At 39.9% G+C, this 18128-nt stretch overlaps 1 protein-coding gene across 1 annotated transcript; it reads left to right on the top strand.

Moving 5' to 3' along the window:
• The first annotated feature begins 16491 nt into the window (after positions 1–16491).
• On the top strand, positions 16492–17307 carry LOC131687452 (ATP-dependent DNA helicase PIF1-like). Its single transcript, XM_058971540.1, has one exon. It carries the CDS (start codon positions 16492–16494, stop codon positions 17305–17307), a length of 816 nt encoding a protein of 271 aa, XP_058827523.1.
• The last annotated feature ends 821 nt before the right edge of the window (positions 17308–18128 follow it).

The raw sequence follows: 18128 nt of genomic DNA, 5'->3' as shown, positions 1-18128 counted from the left end.
CAACGGTACGGATTACAGATTCGGACGAATGCATCATGTATTGGGACACCGGGCGGTCTTTCTCGAGCCGGCAGGGGTCCTCCAGACTATTCGTCACCACTTTGTCCGGAGTGTGTGAATAGGAAGATGGCACCCGAATACGTGAATTTCGAAGTCCATAGATTCAAAGAACTTGTCCTTCGTGATAGTCCATATTATTATCGAAGAGGTGTCTCACGACGAACATACTTGAAACGCTGTCATCAGAGTGACGCCTATACTCTTCAGGCTGCACTGCAAGTGGCGAAGGGGTCATCAAAGTAGCACTGCCGGCTAGAAAACCGCCATGAAACAACAATTCGTGTTCGGGAGAAATTCCGTCTTCGGGAAACTCTCCATCGGAGTAGATTAGACCGGTTGTGGGTCGTCGAGGCGCCGATGTACCGGATGCAACGCTCCACCTGGAATCGCCGGACTGATCTCGACACTCTATAGGGTAGCTCGTGAGCTAGATCCACCACTGGATCTGTATCAAGTAGATCGAAGCGAAGCTGGAAGCTCACTTACCCAGGAAAATTCCGTCTCCGGAGAACTGGCAGTCGGAGTAGAGTAGTTTCATCGCTGAGAAATATTCGAAGCTGGAGTATTACTCATGGAATCAGCAGCTAAACGGCTCACGACAACAGGAGCAAAATAACTCACAGAAACCGAAGCTAAACGGTTTGCGCTATTTTCCGCAGGAGAATATCCGAGTGGAGTTCGGGGCGAAATGGCTCAAGTACGCAGAGGTTCTAAGAGGTGTAATATATGGCGAGAATGACGAAACTGCGTTACGGTAACGTTAACTGCGGAAATGTAATGTAGCTCCGTTGGGTAAAAGCAGACGAAGAATCGCTTACTATTACTAAAATATAAGATTTGTTTATTGAATAAAAATATACAATTTAGGCGCACTCACAAAAAACTGTACAATATAATTTGTACATAAACATCGGACAATATTCTTGAAAAGTGTAACAAATCAGTATTTTATCAGCTTAGAGAAAAAATTAATTTGAAACATAAATGATTCGACAGACCATTCAAAATAAATAAGCAATCTAAGAAAAAAGTCGCACTGCTAATCAAAGATTTACCTTTTCTTAGTATTACAATTTTCTTAATAATACGCAATGTTCTGCAAAAATGCAATCCGATGTAAACTTTCTAAAATAAATAAAAGAAATTAAAATTTGTTGTAAAGAGACACCATCAAAAAATTAATTGTAAGCTGGCTCTGGTACCACATACATATAAATCACCCGTATAAATATTTACATGATGTCTTTGGAAAAGCTATGACCATTGAACTGTGATATGACCTGGCAGAATTTTTTTTTCATTGTTGAATAATAAAAGGATTTCTCGAAATAGGAATACCTTTGAAATATAAGGTATCAAAATGTTTAGATGCATAATCCAGTTTTATTAAACTTTGCTGAAGATGTCATCTAAAGCCAGAAAATACTTTTCATGGCTTGGCAATCTTGTACGGCGTGGTGCTCAACGTGTGTTTTGTGATCCACTAAGGCGTAGGTTGGAGTGATTCAAACAGAAGGTTTTTGATTGATACAGAAGTATAGTAGACCCTAGGTCAAACTGAGAGCACCTTGACATGTTCAAAAAATCAAGGAATTTGCTAGGTTTAAATTATTTTAAAAGAACTTTTCAAATACACTTTTAACTGATTAACTGGCTGACTACACACTTTGTTCTCAATAAGACTGAGAAAATAACTAGGTAGTCTAAGAAATATCAAGTTTTGACCGAAGCGCCTACGCATTTGAAGTGAGGTTTAAGGTGGCTGGTCAAGACTAAGCTCCTCGAAATCTGCAATACTTTCATTTTAAATCGTAACGCCCGGTTTATTAGGTAAAGATGACGGTTTTTATTAATTCATAACAATGCTTTGTACGATGGTTCCTAAGCCGTTTCATGCTTATCATCATCATCATCATCGTGGTCGAACAATCCGAGTGATTTGATTATGACCGACTGAATTTCAAATCTCTAGGTTCTCGATGATGGGCCGTCAGCCTCAAGTCTATTTATGTACCCGTGGATTGGCGGCCTCTTCTATGTTACCTACTGGACATAACTTTAGGTTGTCCCTTTTCTGGCATTCGTACTACATATTCAGCCAACTTCTGCCGATGTCAAAATATTTTTACACTTCGTATGAATATCAATGAGAAAATGTCTATAATATTCTTAATACACTTTGCACCTACATACAATGGATCGTCAACCAAGAACTTGATTAGTTACGTGTCGACGCTGAAACACTTGAAACAAATAAATATAATATGTATGTAGCTAAATAGCCATTTCTTCAATGTTGTCTTCCTGCTAACTTAGTTTGGTATGCATAGTGGGTAGGTGAGTGGGGTGAATAACCTACATCCGAACCGCAGTTTGTTTCCGTATGCCTGGTAGGTGAAGGCGCTGATAATAAGAAGGGGTGGGTCTAACGGAGGTTGGCCTGAAGAAGATGAGATGGGGTTGCGGTTTGGGAGGGTATGATGGGGGAGATTTAATAAGTTTAATGGGAGGAGGTGATATGTGATAACCCCTCGCCGCACGCTCATAGCTGCGCCAAAAAACTTATTTTAGACAAAAAATTAGGATAAGGTTGACAATTTTCAGTGTGTTGGCATAACCTTTCTGTATAAAAAAGGCAAATATAACATAAAAACAAAAAAACAAGGCAAAAATAATCAAAATCAAATAAGTCCAACAAACCGGTCGTCGAAAGTGGCCAAAGCGAATTTGGTTAGTCATTAGCGAGTGCTAAATTCAGGTAATTTGGAACCCACTTCAATAAGTTTTGCATCACTGTGATATCACGGCGATCCAGTTTCTACACCATGTACACACGTACATGTGAAAGAATACATATTAGGGTGTCCCAAAATGACATCATGTTAAAAAAGTCAACGGGCTCACTTCTTAAATGAAAGGTTAGGGTATTAGGAGCACTTTCTTCTTCGGAGTGAATTTGTTAAAGTGCTCCCTACTGGTGGCGAATTTTGATTTTTTGAAAAATGGGCCGATTTTGGGTAAAATTTCAAATGCGTGCCTCTTGAAGTGCTCCTGAACGACCTTAGATTTTTTCAATATTTTTTTCATTTTCTGAATGTCCTAATGGAGAAGTTTGGTTAGTTGGTTTGTACAAATTTTGAGTTATAAGAGCGGCAGAGCCATTAAAACTTAGTAACAAGTGAATTTTTTGTTGTTTTTCAGTAGTTTTTCTTCAAAACTGGGTATCTACAAAATTTTAAAAGTAAAGAAAACACTTCATATAGTTGAGCCAAATACAGGGGCGTAATTTTGCTGAAGAAAGTGTATAGCTACTGCCAATGGGGTATGAGTTATAAATCAAGAGACTGCCACAAAACGGCTCCGTGCATAGAATTTGTGCATGGTTTGTATACCGGCCGTGTATGGCGGTAGTTGACGTAAGTCTCCACAAAAAATTATGTCAGAACCTCCGAAGGGATCGTCGTAATTACCGGTGATGTTTTGGAGACGAGTGTGCACATTATTTAGTGCGTCTGCACCAATCATGCTGACTTCATCCACGATGACTGCCTTAACATTAGCGAATGCGTTTCGGTACAGCTGAAGTGCTTCCAAGCTCAAACTGGCATTGTTTCTTCGAGACATCGTATTTCGAAATGCCGAATGAACAGTTGTGCCGTTGATTGCAACTGCTGCTTTTCCGATCGAAGCACATGCCACGTATGCATTCTTTTGCGAGTTGTGCGCCTGGCTAAATCGATTGTATGTCTCCATCAGGATCCGAAGCGTGAACGTTTTACCACAACCTGCCAGACCGGTGAAAAAAAATTTGTAGTGGTTTATTGCTGGCGTCGAAAGCGTGCAATCCATCAATCACTTCCAACACCAAATCTCGCTGCTCGGCATTTGTGGTCCGCACCATGGCACAAAAGTCCTGCTTACTCATGACATTTGTGCGCTGTTTAACTGCCGACAAAGAACCAATGGGCAGATAAGTGTTATCGTCCTCATTTGGATGCATAGCAATCGTTCGAACAAACTCGTCGTGCCTCTCGCTGGCGATATTTTGTTGAGCGTCATCTTCAGCGCACAAGCGAAGATATTCTTGCACGGTGCGTTCCAGGTCCAAATCCGTCGAATACTCTGCACTCGCGCATAATATCTGCTTCACTGTCATCGTACAAAGTAAGAAACTTATTGCCGTCGAGAATATCGCACAGTTCGTTTCTGAACGGCATGAACAAAAGGACCATCTCTCGCTTATACTCCACCAACTCGTTCATACTATAAGAACATCAACGCAATACACGTGGTATGGTACGGAGTTTGTAGGTGTTAGCCTTTCGTTCCTTTGTGTACCAGGCTGCAAAATCCGCTAGACACACATCATCCAACCCTTCACGCACTTCCTATTTTTGAACGATGTTCTGCGTCCAAATGTCAGTTGCATCCTCTTCCAGACCTTCTTCATCCATTTGATGAGCGCGCTTCCGGGATTTGATACGCTCGTGAGGCCACATTGTCGGAAGAAAGTCCACCTGTGATATTGTAATAGCGATTAAATTGGATAAAATTGTATAAAATGATTAATTCAAATTTACCTTTCGGCTAGCTTCCGACATCGGCTGGCGAAGTAAATACCAGGCGGCCTCTTGAGCAGACATTTCTACTGAATTAAGCATTTTAAGGCTGAGCTTCTTCAGCAGTGTCATGTAGTCCTGATCTGGATACTCTTCCTGGAGCTTGACCAAATCGCGGTGCAAGCTGCTTATGCCACGATTTGTCTTGTTGACATACTCCACGACATACGCAGCACATGAGAACACTTCCGGAATGAATTGCAGATCCATGTTCGAGCGTAGTATGTTGGCTATCCACGGATTGAATGGATTTGTCCATAACTCCGACAACGATCGTTTGAGTACAACGGTTGGTCGATTTATCGATGCACGGATGACATCCAAATAGTACTCGTACGTGCAGTTTCAGTCTTCGAGAAATTGATCCAGGGTATCATGTGCTTTCGCCTCCAGAACATTTTACATCGTCGCAGACCGTCTTTTCAGCTGCTCACGGCGACCATCGCTAGCAGTAATCGGTAAGAGAACTCTGGTCTGATCCATTGGCCAGTACGGTATGTTAAAACGACATCGTTTATTGTTCCGTTTATAACAGGTAAAAGTGTGCTTATGCACCTGATTACTCTAGCTTAGCTCTCCCGCAAATCAGCATCGCTTACGGAGCACAAATGATCGATGAGTTGAACTGTTGCGGGCATGCTTTCCGAGACATCCTCTCTTGGATCATTAGCCAACCAGAGTAAAATATGAGCATGTGGACTACCTCGATGTTGAAACTCGATTCTCTTAAAGTAATCCACCACACGGTACTGGCCAAATGGACTGTATCTGGTCGACTGTAGCATCTGCATGATTACATCAACCAGTTTGTTAAAGTATACGCAGCATGTCACTGGATCCTCGTTCATGAGAGTTGCTCGCTGTAGTGCCGTTAGTTGTTGCATAACGTCTTGCAGATCGCTATCATTGTGTCTATCCGATAACGTGTGCAGTGTTCGAAGCAATTGAGGCCATTTGGTTTCACTCGCACTCAATGTGAGAAACATAGTTGGTTTTCCCAATTGCCGGATCATTGCAAACAGGTCACGTTTGCGTTGCTGCCAGTATTGCACAGAGTTTGGAATCGACTTCAGAAATGACAGATTTCGATCGATACACTTTTCCAAAAACTCTTTGTCGCTCAACATAGCACGCGTAATGTTTGCAGTTGCCATGCATCTGAATGTGCACTGCAGTCCCTCCGAAACGCGCAGACAGAGTATTTTCATCGCCACGTACAACAAATGTTGGGGCTTAGCTCCTCGTCTATCACTAACTGGTAGCCATCATAAAAGGTGTTACTCGAATCTCCGGATTGAAAGTCCTCGGATGTCCCAAATAAATATCTAGGAATGATAGTTCTTCGGCGTGCTCATCACATATTATTGAAAGATGCACTTTGTTCTGGGCCGGAGCTATTTCCAGACATTTATCCTCATTTACATTTATATATATATATATATATATATATATATATATATATATATATATATATATATATATATATATATATATATATATATATATATATATATATATATATATATATATATATATATATATATATATATATATATATATATATATATATATATATATATATATATATATATATATATATATATATATATATATATATATATATATATATATATATAAATATATATATATATATAAATATATATATATATATATATATATATATATATATATATATATATATATATATATATATATATATATATATATATATATATATATATATATATATATATATATATATATATATATATATATATATATATATATATATATATATATATATATATATATATATATATATATATATATATATATATAATCTTCGTATTCGTATCACCTGGTGGGAAAATGTGCAACACAAGCCTGTTTAAAATTATATTCATCAACAGCTTCTTCTCAAGATTCCAACATGGATTCTTTTGCTCAAATGCATAATATACTGAGTTCTGCTCGAGAATCCAATGTGGATCGCATCATTTCTTCACCTGTGCAAACAAGTCACGGTGAGTACTTTGAACAAATTTTAAAAATCTCAAATTCATAACAAATGTATTTCTCAGAAATATTTGATCCAAATTTCGAAGGAGCTGATCGAGAATTTGAAAGAAAGTTCTCAAATAACAACTTCGGTTTCCCGTGCGGTGTATGTGACAGATTGTGGTTTGTGAACGATTTGAAGCCAATCACACGCACTGAAGCCGAAGTTTTACATACCAACAATATCGACATAAGAGGGTTGTCCGCTTGCCAGACCTGTCGTAGCAGCCTAAACGCGGTAAAATACCCTTATTGGCCGTGTCAAATGGCTTTAGATACCCGGATTATCCATCAAATCCACCTCTCCCACCTCTGGACCCGATTACTGAACGATTGATTTCACCACGATTGCCTTTTATGCAAATCCGGCGCTTGCGATTCGCAGCAGGTATGTGATTTGTTGCTGAATTAAGTTTTCGAAAAGATTTTCAAAATAAAATTGTAGGTAACTATGGCATCATTGGGCAAGTTATCAACGTTCCAGTGGATGTGGACAAGATGGTAAATGAATTACCACGTCAGTTGGAAGACGACAGAGCGTTCAACGTCGCAATAAAGAAACATCTAATTCATAAGTCAACTTACCTATCTGGCTTTGTAAATAAAGCGACCATCAAGTGTTGGCTACAATATTTAGTGACCACTCCGCTGTATCGTCGATACAACATAACATTCAGCGAGTAGCAGTTGAATGCTATCGACACGAAAGCTGAGGCCAGCACATCGCGTGATGAAAATGCTTCAATAGATCTGGAGACTATTGAGAATAGCAACGACGTTGAATTGCTAATTGGTCAACAGCATACGCTACTATGGGATGAGGATAAATGTCTAGAAATAGCTCCGGCCCAGAACAAAGTGCCTCTTTCAATAATATATGATGAGCACGCCGAAGAACTATCATTCCTAGATATTTATTTGGGACATCCGAGGACTTTCAATCCGGAGATTCGAGTAACACCTTTTATGATGGCTACCAGTTAGTGATAGACGAGGAGCTAAGCCCCAACATTTGTTGTACGTGGCGATGAAAATACTCTGTCTGCGCGTTTCGGAGGGACTGCAGTGCACATTCAGATGCATGGCAACTGCAAACATTACGCGTGCTATGTTGAGCGACAAAGAGTTTTTGGAAAAGTGTATCGATCGAAATCTGTCATTTCTGAAGTCGATTCCAAACTCTGTGCAATACTGGCAGCAACGCAAACGTGACCTGTTTGCAATGATCCGGCAATTGGAAAAACCAACTATGTTTCTCACATTGAGTGCGAGTGAAACCAAATGGCCTCAATTGCTTCGAACACTGCACACGTTATCGGATAGACACAATGATAGCGATCTGCAAGACGTTATGCAACAACTAACGGCACTACAGCGAGCAACTTTCATGAACGAGGATCCAGTGACATGCTGCGTATACTTTAACAAACTGGTTGATGTAATCATGCAGATGCTACAGTCGACCAGATACAGTCCATTTGGCCAGTACCGTGTGGTGGATTACTTTAAGAGAATCGAGTTTCAACATCGAGGTAGTCCACATGCTCATATTTTACTCTGGTTGGCTAATGATCCAAGAGAGGATGTCTCGGAAAGCATGCCCGCAACAGTTCAACTCATCGATCATTTGTGCTCCGTAAGCGATGCTGATTTGCGGGAGAGCTAAGCTAGAGTAATCAGGTGCATAAGCACACTTTTACCTGTTATAAACGGAACAATAAACGATGTCGTTTTAACATACCGTACTGGCCAATGGATCAGACCAGAGTTCTCTTACCGATTACTGCTAGCGATGGTCGCCGTGAGCAGCTGAAAAGACGGTCTGCGACGATGTAAAATGTTCTGGAGGCGAAAGCACATGATACCCTGGATCAATTTCTCGAAGACTGAAACTGCACGTACGAGTACTATTTGGATGTCATCCGTGCATCGATAAATCGACCAACCGTTGTACTCAAACGATCGTTGTCGGAGTTATGGACAAATCCATTCAATCCGTGGATAGCCAACATACTACGCTCGAACATGGATCTGCAATTCATTCCGGAAGTATTCTCATGTGCTGCGTATGTCGTGGAGTATGTCAACAAGACAAATCGTGGCATAAGCAGCTTGCACCGCGATTTGGTCAAGCTCCAGGAAGAGTATCCAGATCAGGACTACATGACACTGCTGAAGAAGCTCAGCCTTAAAATGCTTAATTCAGTAGAAATGTCTGCTCAAGAGGCCGCCTGGTATTTACTTCGCCAGCCGATGTCGGAAGCTAGCCGAAAGGTAAATTTGAATTAATCATTTTATACAATTTTATCCAATTTAATCGCTATTACAATATCACAGGTGGACTTTCTTCCGACAATGTGGCCTCACGAGCGTATCAAATCCCGGAAGCGCGCTCATCAAATGGATGAAGAAGGTCTGGAAGAGGATGCAACTGACATTTGGACGCAGAACATCGTTCAAAAATAGGAAGTGCGTGAAGGGTTGGATGATGTGTGTCTAGCGGATTTTGCAGCCTGGTACACAAAGGAACGAAAGGCTAACACCTACAAACTCCGTACCATACCACGTGTATTGCGTTGGTGTTCTTATAGTATGAACGAGTTGGTGGAGTATAAGCGAGAGATGGTCCTTTTGTTCATGCCGTTCAGAAACGAACTGTGCGCTTTTCTCGACGGCAATAAGTTTCTTACTTTGTACGATGACAGTGAAGCAGATATTATGCGCGAGTGCAGAGTATTCGACGGATTTGGACCTGGAACGCACCGTGCAAGAATATCTTCGCTTGTGCGCTGAAGATGACGCTCAACAAAATATCGCCAGCGAGAGGCACGACGAGTTTGTTCGAACGATTGCTATGCACAGGGCTGGAAACGTGACTTTTTTTTATGAACGTCATAAGCTTACAAACTTTCACGCTGCTGCCCGAGCAGGAAAGTCATAGACGAATTTCATGGTTGGTGTACGTATGAATGTCGTTCAATGAATGTAATCTCTTTGGTGTGTGTGAATGCCGCCACACAGCAGTTTTGTTTCCCACCACCAAGGCTGGAAGAAGTCATTTCGAATTTCATTTTAATGCGAAAGTTCGGGAAAAAACCAATACGACAGCACCGATGCTAGTTTGACTTCGGCTGCTGTGCATGTAAACGGACGAGAGAAAAGCAAAAACGTTCGTGCTGCTGATCGTGCCTGTTACATGTTCGTGAAAGTTCGGTTATTCGGCTTGCTGCCGTAGTTGGGTTTCGTTCGCTAGCTGTTGCGAATGTATGTGAATGGCCCGTGTGTTTTACTTGCATCATCCGTTGCGTTGGAACTGTTGCAAATAAATTTCATAGCAGCGGCTCAAAATGAATGTAGTGAACGACATTCATGGCTCATATTTGCAAGATTGGAGTGTGCGGCAGTTCGTTTTTCGCTTGCTATAGGAAAGGACTGCAAGCAAAATGTTAGCGGTCACATAGTATCGTTGAAAGGAAAGTTGTTGGCCATTGAAAATCTATAGTTTTGTATATTTACAATTCGCTGATGCGTCAAAATGGAAATATTTTCAACTTTTTAGTAATGAGTTTATATTGAAGGAGAAGTTGTTGGCCGTTGAAAATCAGTAGTTTTGTACATTTACAATGCGCAGGGGGTCTGCCGATGCGTGAAAATGGAAATGTTTTCAGCTTTTTGGTAATGAGTTTTATATTGAAGGGGAATTCGTTAGCCGTTGAAAATCAATAGTTTTGACATTTAAAATGCGCAGGGGGGTCCGCCGATGCGTGAAAATGGAAATGTTTTCAGCTTTTTAGTAATGAGTTTTATATTGAAGGGGAATTCGTTGGCCGTTGAAAATCAATAGTTTTGAACATTTACAATGCGCCGATGCGTCAAAATGTAAATGTTTTCAAGTTTTCAGTAATGAGTTTTACATTGAAGGGAAAATTGTTGACCGTTGAAAATCAATAGTTTTGACATTTAAAATGCGCAGGGGGGGTCCGCCGATGCGTGAAAATGGAAATGTTTTAAACTTTTTAGTAATAAGTTTTAGGGTGATGAGCCTATTTGCGCCATGTTTCTATTATCACCGTACCCATTTGAAGCCGTTGGTTAGAGCAGTGTCTGCCATCTTTGTTCAACGCATTGAGTCAAATGGTAGCGCAACAATAGGGGCACACGATTCGAGTTTTCATTGTGCTCAAACACGAGAATTTTACTGTTTTCAACGCATTTGTGTTATTATATTGGTTCTTAACCACGAAGCACAGCGGTTGATGTCAATTTTTACGCATTCCATTGATTGTAAGTCAAGAAATTACCGAATTAGTGAGGCACCTTGCTTAGTATGGTGAAAATAGGCTCATCACCCTATATTGAAGGGGAATTCGTTGGCCGTTCAAAATCAATAGTTTTGAACATGTACAATGCGCAGGGGGGTCCGCCGATGCGTCAAAATGGAAATGTTTTCAGCTTTTTGGTAATGAGTTTTATATTGAAGGAGAAATTATTGGCCGTTGAAAATCAATAGTTTTGTACATTTCCAATGCGCATGGGAGTTCGCCGATGCGTCAACATGGAGAAGTTTTAAACTTTTTAGTAATGAGTTTTATATTGAAAGGGAAATTGTTGGCCATTCAAAATCAATAGTTAGGAAATAATAGTTAAATTATGCGTAAATAGCCACAAAACTACTTTTTAGTTGAACAACAGTCTAACTAGTGGAGGTCTAACTAAAACACGGTCCAGTCAAAGAGTTACGAACCAGAGAATAAACCCCAATAAAAAAATTATACACAAACTTTAACCCAGTCCAACGATTCCACATATTGTTTGGATGATACCCTGAACAGGTCGTTAGGCTCTTGGATCATTAGATGTTTATTAGGGAAGACTGTACAGATTTTTTTATTAGGATGCACATTTCCAACAAAGCTATCTGACAGCTCTGGAAAATTTTAATATGGAATCAAGATGTAAATGTTAGAAAGGTGTGAACATTGTCGCGTCTGGGTCAGGGTTACCATATTCACAGATTTTTCTGTAATGTCACAGATTTTTTTTCACAATTTTTGATCACAGATTCTTTTTCACAGATGACAGATTTTTGGCATTTTGTCATCACAGATGGTAAAAAGATTTTTTCGCCGAAACACAGATGTCAATGTGGCATCCCTGGTCTGGGTGTGTTTCTTGATAGCCAAATTGTTCGATGTTAGGTCAACACTAAGACAAGACGTGACAATCGGCTTCTTATTTTTCCTTCCTATTTTTCTTCTTTTCGCGCATTTTCTTCCTGCCATCTTCCGAACAGTGTTGCTATTTTTATTAATGAAAATGAACGCATGTTAATTTATTTTATGCCGGCAATATTTTGTATCTTGAATCCACTATATTGATGAATGGCACCGTTTTTCTATATCATGGGTGTTTAGTAAGGTTTGATGAAGCCATTTTCTGAAAAATTTTAGATTATATTGTGGTTTCTGTCTTATTTTTGTTAAAGATAATCAACCACGTATACGGTAAATGCATGATAAATACTTGTTTCACTTTGCCGTACAATTTCTTTTCAATTTAGTCATTTTTTCGTCTTTAACGATAATAATTTTATTTGTCAAAAGTAATGACAATCTTTTCTATAAATATTGCAACACTGCCAAACATCATTTCTACATTCCAAACTAAAAAATAGTTAAACACGAAAACAAGAATAAAATACCACTGAACAGAGAAAAAACAAAAAAAGTAACCAAAGATGAAAAGTTATCGAAACTGTATCACTTAATTTGTATACTATACAGAAATGTAACAAAAATGAAACAATAAATATTTAACGTTAAAAAAGAACATCATTTCGCTATCTCTGCAGTAACATTGCGTACGGTAAAAAAGTCAGAATCAACCAATCAGGAGCTGGACCATTCTGACGTAAAATTGGGACAAAACGCCCCCCTATTGTCATGTCACGTGTTATTGAATCGTGTGAACGCTGTGACATCGAGATATTACAAATTTACATATATACAGTTTTAAATTTTAGCGAACTCTGTGTTCACGAAGGACTATCCTCCAATGATCATTCTCTTGCATAGACCGTTTACAATATTAAATTATAGTCTCGTCAAACAGCAAGTGGCATAAACCCCAATATTATAACGGATAAGATTTTTACATATGTGACGCCAGTGTTTTGATTTTACATCCGACAGGATTGGGATGGCGTAAATACTACATCGTTCTAAAAAACAAATCATTAATTGGAACAAATTGATTTGAATATAACAATTTAGCATTTTCAAGTTTTCTAAGTTTTTCAGAGTTTGCCACCAATAATCTTATTATACACATGCCTACACCTTATGATGATTACCTTGAAACGACTTTGTGTTTGTCAAATTGGTCACTCTTCGCATTTTTCTTTTGATACGCAATTCTCACTTCGACATAGATCTTTCATGAGGGCCTAAATCAGTGATGCCGCAAGTCCAGATTTATGTAGAAAGGTACAGATTTCTGAAGCATTTTTGGCACAGATTCTGTACGGTACCCGAATAAACATCTAATGATCCAAGAGCCTAACGACCTGTTCAGGGTATCATTCATACATTATGTGGAATCGTTGGACTATGTGGGTTAAAGTTTGTGTATATTTTTTTTTATTAGGGTACACATTACAGATTTTTGTAAAAAAGTACAGATTGGTACAGATTTTTTACATGACAGCAAGGTAAAATAATTTAACCCTGCGATGCATCCCAGTAAACAGTTGAGTTAGGCAGCAGTGATGGCAAGAATCTGAAGTGGAGCTGGTACTGATTGAGCTTGAACTGAAGCTGACATTATAATGCAATATGCGAGAAACATGCTTCTAGCAAATCAAAGGGATCATGTCTAATAAAAGCTGAGCGAATTTTCTCGGAGTGCATACGTTTACTCTGACGTACTCCATTTTAATTCCTGCAAGCCGGTTTCTCGCATCTTATTGATATTTCCAACCCCATCTCAGCTTCTCGCCGCTACTCTGTTGGCCACCATTGGTTGGTAAACAAAGTGGCAGTGAAAATTTGAGCTGGAGCTGATATTGACATTACCCAGTCAAACTCATCCAGAATTCTAACTGATTTCCCACACTACTTTTACAGTGAACGGCAAGTTACGGCGCCGCCTTTTAGTTTACTGGGTTCTTGCGGAATTCCAGCTCAAATAAAACAACCGAGTCAGAATGTCTGGTTTGATTTCCCCGAATGGAAAATATGTAGAAGAAAAAAGATTTTTTTTAACAACCTCGTTATTGTTTGGGTACATAATCCGGTCCTTCTTTCGATAGAAGAGTGCAGATAGAAAGGATCCCGGTACAGTTTTAATTGTGGCAATACTGGCCTAAATCGCCAATGTAAGCAAACCGAGTTTTCGCTACTATGATATTATGCGACTAAAATACTGCAAGGTAGCGGTAAAAATCATCGAAAACATTTCCATTTGAGATTTCCACTATCGAAATATGCCAAAATGTAATGGTGGATTATGAAAAAAGAATCTTTTTGTTCGTTTAATTGTTTCTTATGTATTGGCACAAAATTATTAATGAAACGATTTATTTTCCTGATGAAAGGAGAAAAATAATGAAAATTTTGTCTTGCAATGATGGCATTCTGTAACTTGATTATGCTACTACCGCATAAAAAAGTTACCATTATGTCACATTGGCGGTTGCCCGTGTGTATTGTAAATGTCCAAAACTATTGATTTTTAACGGCCAACAACTTCTATTCATTTTCAATGGCCAACAATTTCCCCTTCACTATAAAACTCATTACTAAAAAGTTGAAAACATCTCCATGTTGACGCATCGGCGGACCCCCCTGCGCATTATAAATGTCAAAACTATTGATTTTCAACGGTCAACAATTTCCCCTTCAATATAAAACTCATTACTGAAAACTTGAAAACATTTTCATTTTGACGCATCGGCGGACCCCCCTGCGCATTGGAAATGTACAAAACTATTGATTTTCAACGGCCAACAATTTCTCCTTCAATATAAAACTCATTACCAAAAAGCTGACAACATTTCCATTTTAACCCCCCCCCCCCTGCGCATTGTAAATGTACAAAACTATTGATTTTCAGCAGCTAACGAATTCCCCTTCAATATGAAACTCATTACTAAAAAGTTTAAAACATTTCCATTTTCACGCATCGGCGGACACCCCTGCGCATTGTAAATGTCAAAACTATTGATTTTCAACGGCCAACAATTTCTCCTTCAATATAAAACTCATTACCAAAAAGCTGAAAACATTTCCATTGTGACGCATCGGCGGACTCCCCTGCGCATTGTAAATGTTCAAAACTATTGATTTTGAACGGCCAACGAATTCCCCTTCAATATAAACTCATTACTAAAAAGTTTAAAGCATTTCCATTTTCACGCATCGGTGGACCCCCCTGCGAATTTTAAATGTCAAAACTATTGATTTTCAACGGTCAAAAATTTTCCCTTCAATGTAAAACTCATTACTGAAAACTTGAAAACATTTACATTTTGACGCATCGGCGGACCCCCCTGCGCATTGTAAATGTTCAAAACTATTGATTTTGAACGGCCAACGAATTCCATTTCAATATAAAACTCATTACTAAAAAGCTGAAAACATTTCCATTTTCACGCATCGGCGGACCCCCCTGCGTATTTTAAATGTCAAAACTATTGATTTTCAACGGCCAACGAATTCCCCTTCAATATAAAACTCATTACCAAAAAGCTGAAAACATTTCCATTTTCACGCATCGGCAGACCCCCTGTGCATTGTAAATGTACAAAACTACTGATTTTCAACGGCCAACAACTTCTCCTTCAATATAAACTCATTACTAAAAAGTTGAAAATATTTCCATTTTGACGCATCAGCGAATTGTAAATATACAAAACTATAGATTTTCAATGGCCAACAACTTTCCTTTCAACGATACTATGTGACCGCTAACATTTTGCTTGCAGTCCTTTCCTATAGCAAGCGAAAAACGAACTGCCGCACATTCCAATCTTGCAAATATGAGCCATGAATGTCGTTCACTACATTCATTTTGAGCCGCTGCTATGAAATTTATTTGCAACAGTTCCAACGCAACGGATGATGCAAGTAAAACACACGGGCCATTCACATACATTCGCAACAGCTAGCGAACGAAACCCAACTACGGCAGCAAGCCGAATAACCGAACCTTCACGAACATGTAACAGGCACGATCAGCAGCACGAACGTTTTTGCTTTTCTCTCGTCCGTTTACATGCACAGCAGTCGAAGTCAAACTAGCAGCGGTGCTGTCGTATTGGTTTTTTCCCGAACTTTCGCTTAAAAATGTCATTTGAAATGACTTCTTCCAGCCTTGGCTATGCATCCAAATGAGGACGATAACACTTATCTGCCCATTGGTTCTTTGTCGGCAGTTAAACAGCGCACAAATGTCATGAGTAAGCAGGACTTTTGTGCCATGGTGCGGACCACAAATGCCGAGCAGCGAGATTTGGTGTTGGAAGTGATTGATGGATTGCACGCTTTCGACGCCAGCAATAAACCACTACAAATTTTTTTTCACCGGTCTGGCAGGTTGTGGTAAAACGTTCACGCTTCGGATCCTGATGGAGACATACAATCGATTTAGCCAGGCGCACAACTCGCAAAAGAATGCATACGTGGCATGTGCTTCGATCGGAAAAGCAGCAGTTGCAATCAACGGCACAACTGTTCATTCGGCATTTCGAAATACGATGTCTCGAAGAAACAATGCCAGTTTGAGCTTGGAAGCACTTCAGCTGTACCGAAACGCATTCGCTAATGTTAAGGCAGTCATCGTGGATGAAGTCAGCATGATTGGTGCAGACGCACTAAATAATGTGCACACTCGTCTCCAAAACATCACCGGTAATTACGACGATCCATTCGGAGGTTCTGACATAATTTTTTGTGGAGACTTACGTCAACTACCGCCAGTGAATGCACGGCCGGTATGCAAACCATGCACAAATTCTATGCACGGTGCCGTTTTGTGGCAGTCTCTTGATTTCTTCCCGTTGGTGAGGGTGATGCGACAGACCGATGAGCAATTTTCTACCGTGCTTACTAAGATTGGAAATGGAGAGCAACTAACCGCAATAGAAAAGGAAACTATTGAGAGTCGATTCCGTACTACCGAGTGGTGCAAGCTAAACGTTCCCAGTGCAGTGCGCCTTTTCCACCGAAACGCTGACGTTGAACGATATAATCGCGAATCGTTAAATGTGATGCCCGGATTGGATTGTACGGCTGAAGATGCATTTGCTGGACACAATAAAGCTGAACAACTGGCAAGTTCCCGCACCAAGCTGTACAAAATGAGTGTGGCAGAAACCGGTTGTTTGCCTTACATGGTACGCCTTGTTTTAGGAATGCCGTACATGGTGACCACGAACGTCGATGTTGAAGACGGGCTTGTAAATGGTGCGATTTGGGAGCTAAAAATGTGGAGCATGACGAAGATGATGCTCAAGAGGAAATCGTCAAATTATGGATCAAATTCGACAGTGATACAATTGGTGCTGTTTTGAGATTAAAATCAAGACCGTTAGTGTACTCTAAGCCCGGAATCTTGCAGCCCAACTGGACCCCCATTAACAGACGATCAGCAAACATCAAGCTCAGTAGTAGCATCAAGTGTAAACGTATACAGTTCCCAATTGTGAGCGCAAGTGCGTTAACGGTTCACAAGTCGCAAGGAGGAACTTTCAGCGAAATCGTATACGAGTACGACAAAAGCCAGGACCAACAGCTGGTATACGTTGGTCTATCCCGAGTTACATCTCTCGATGGTCTTTATCTGACAAATTCCGCCAACGCTTTTATGTTCCACCATGCCAGAGGAAGCAAATCACCGAAAATGTTAGAACTGCGCAGCGAGTTACAACGGTTGGACAATCATCGACTTCGACATGGCTACCGATCGTATTCTAACCAACGTTGATGTATTGGCATTGAGCGAAACATGGCTAGACAACGGAACATTTGTCGAAATCGCCGGATTCAAGCGAATCATCCAGTCAAAGCGTGGCAGTACGAGAGCAGCGGGTGTTGCAATTTACCAGAAGGACACCATGCCTACCATAGCAATACCTCACACTATTGATAAGCTAAGTGCTAGATATGATGAGCAACTGGGTTTGGCAGACGAGGTTGGTGACATTTGTGCTGCAGAAATTATTGTCATGGACATTCGCACACTGCTAATTTCCGTATACATTTCTCCAGGTATTTAATTGAATGCACTAGTATATATTTCTCTAACACACTTTAATTATTGACAGATTCGACGACCAAGCAGAAGAAATATTTTCTGACGCGCAACTTAATGATGTACACCAGAACAGACACG

Source organism: Topomyia yanbarensis, chromosome 3, assembly GCF_030247195.1.
Source record: "Topomyia yanbarensis strain Yona2022 chromosome 3, ASM3024719v1, whole genome shotgun sequence".
NCBI lineage: Eukaryota > Metazoa > Arthropoda > Insecta > Diptera > Culicidae > Topomyia > Topomyia yanbarensis.
The sequence above is the reverse complement of the archived record's forward strand: the minus strand, read 5'-3'. Positions and strand labels throughout refer to the sequence as shown.

What these genes read in the sequence shown, in the direction of transcription:
- LOC131687452 (XM_058971540.1), top strand. Translation starts at nt 16,492, where the DNA reads ATGTCTCGAAGAAACAATGCCAGTTTGAGCTTGGAAGCACTTCAGCTG.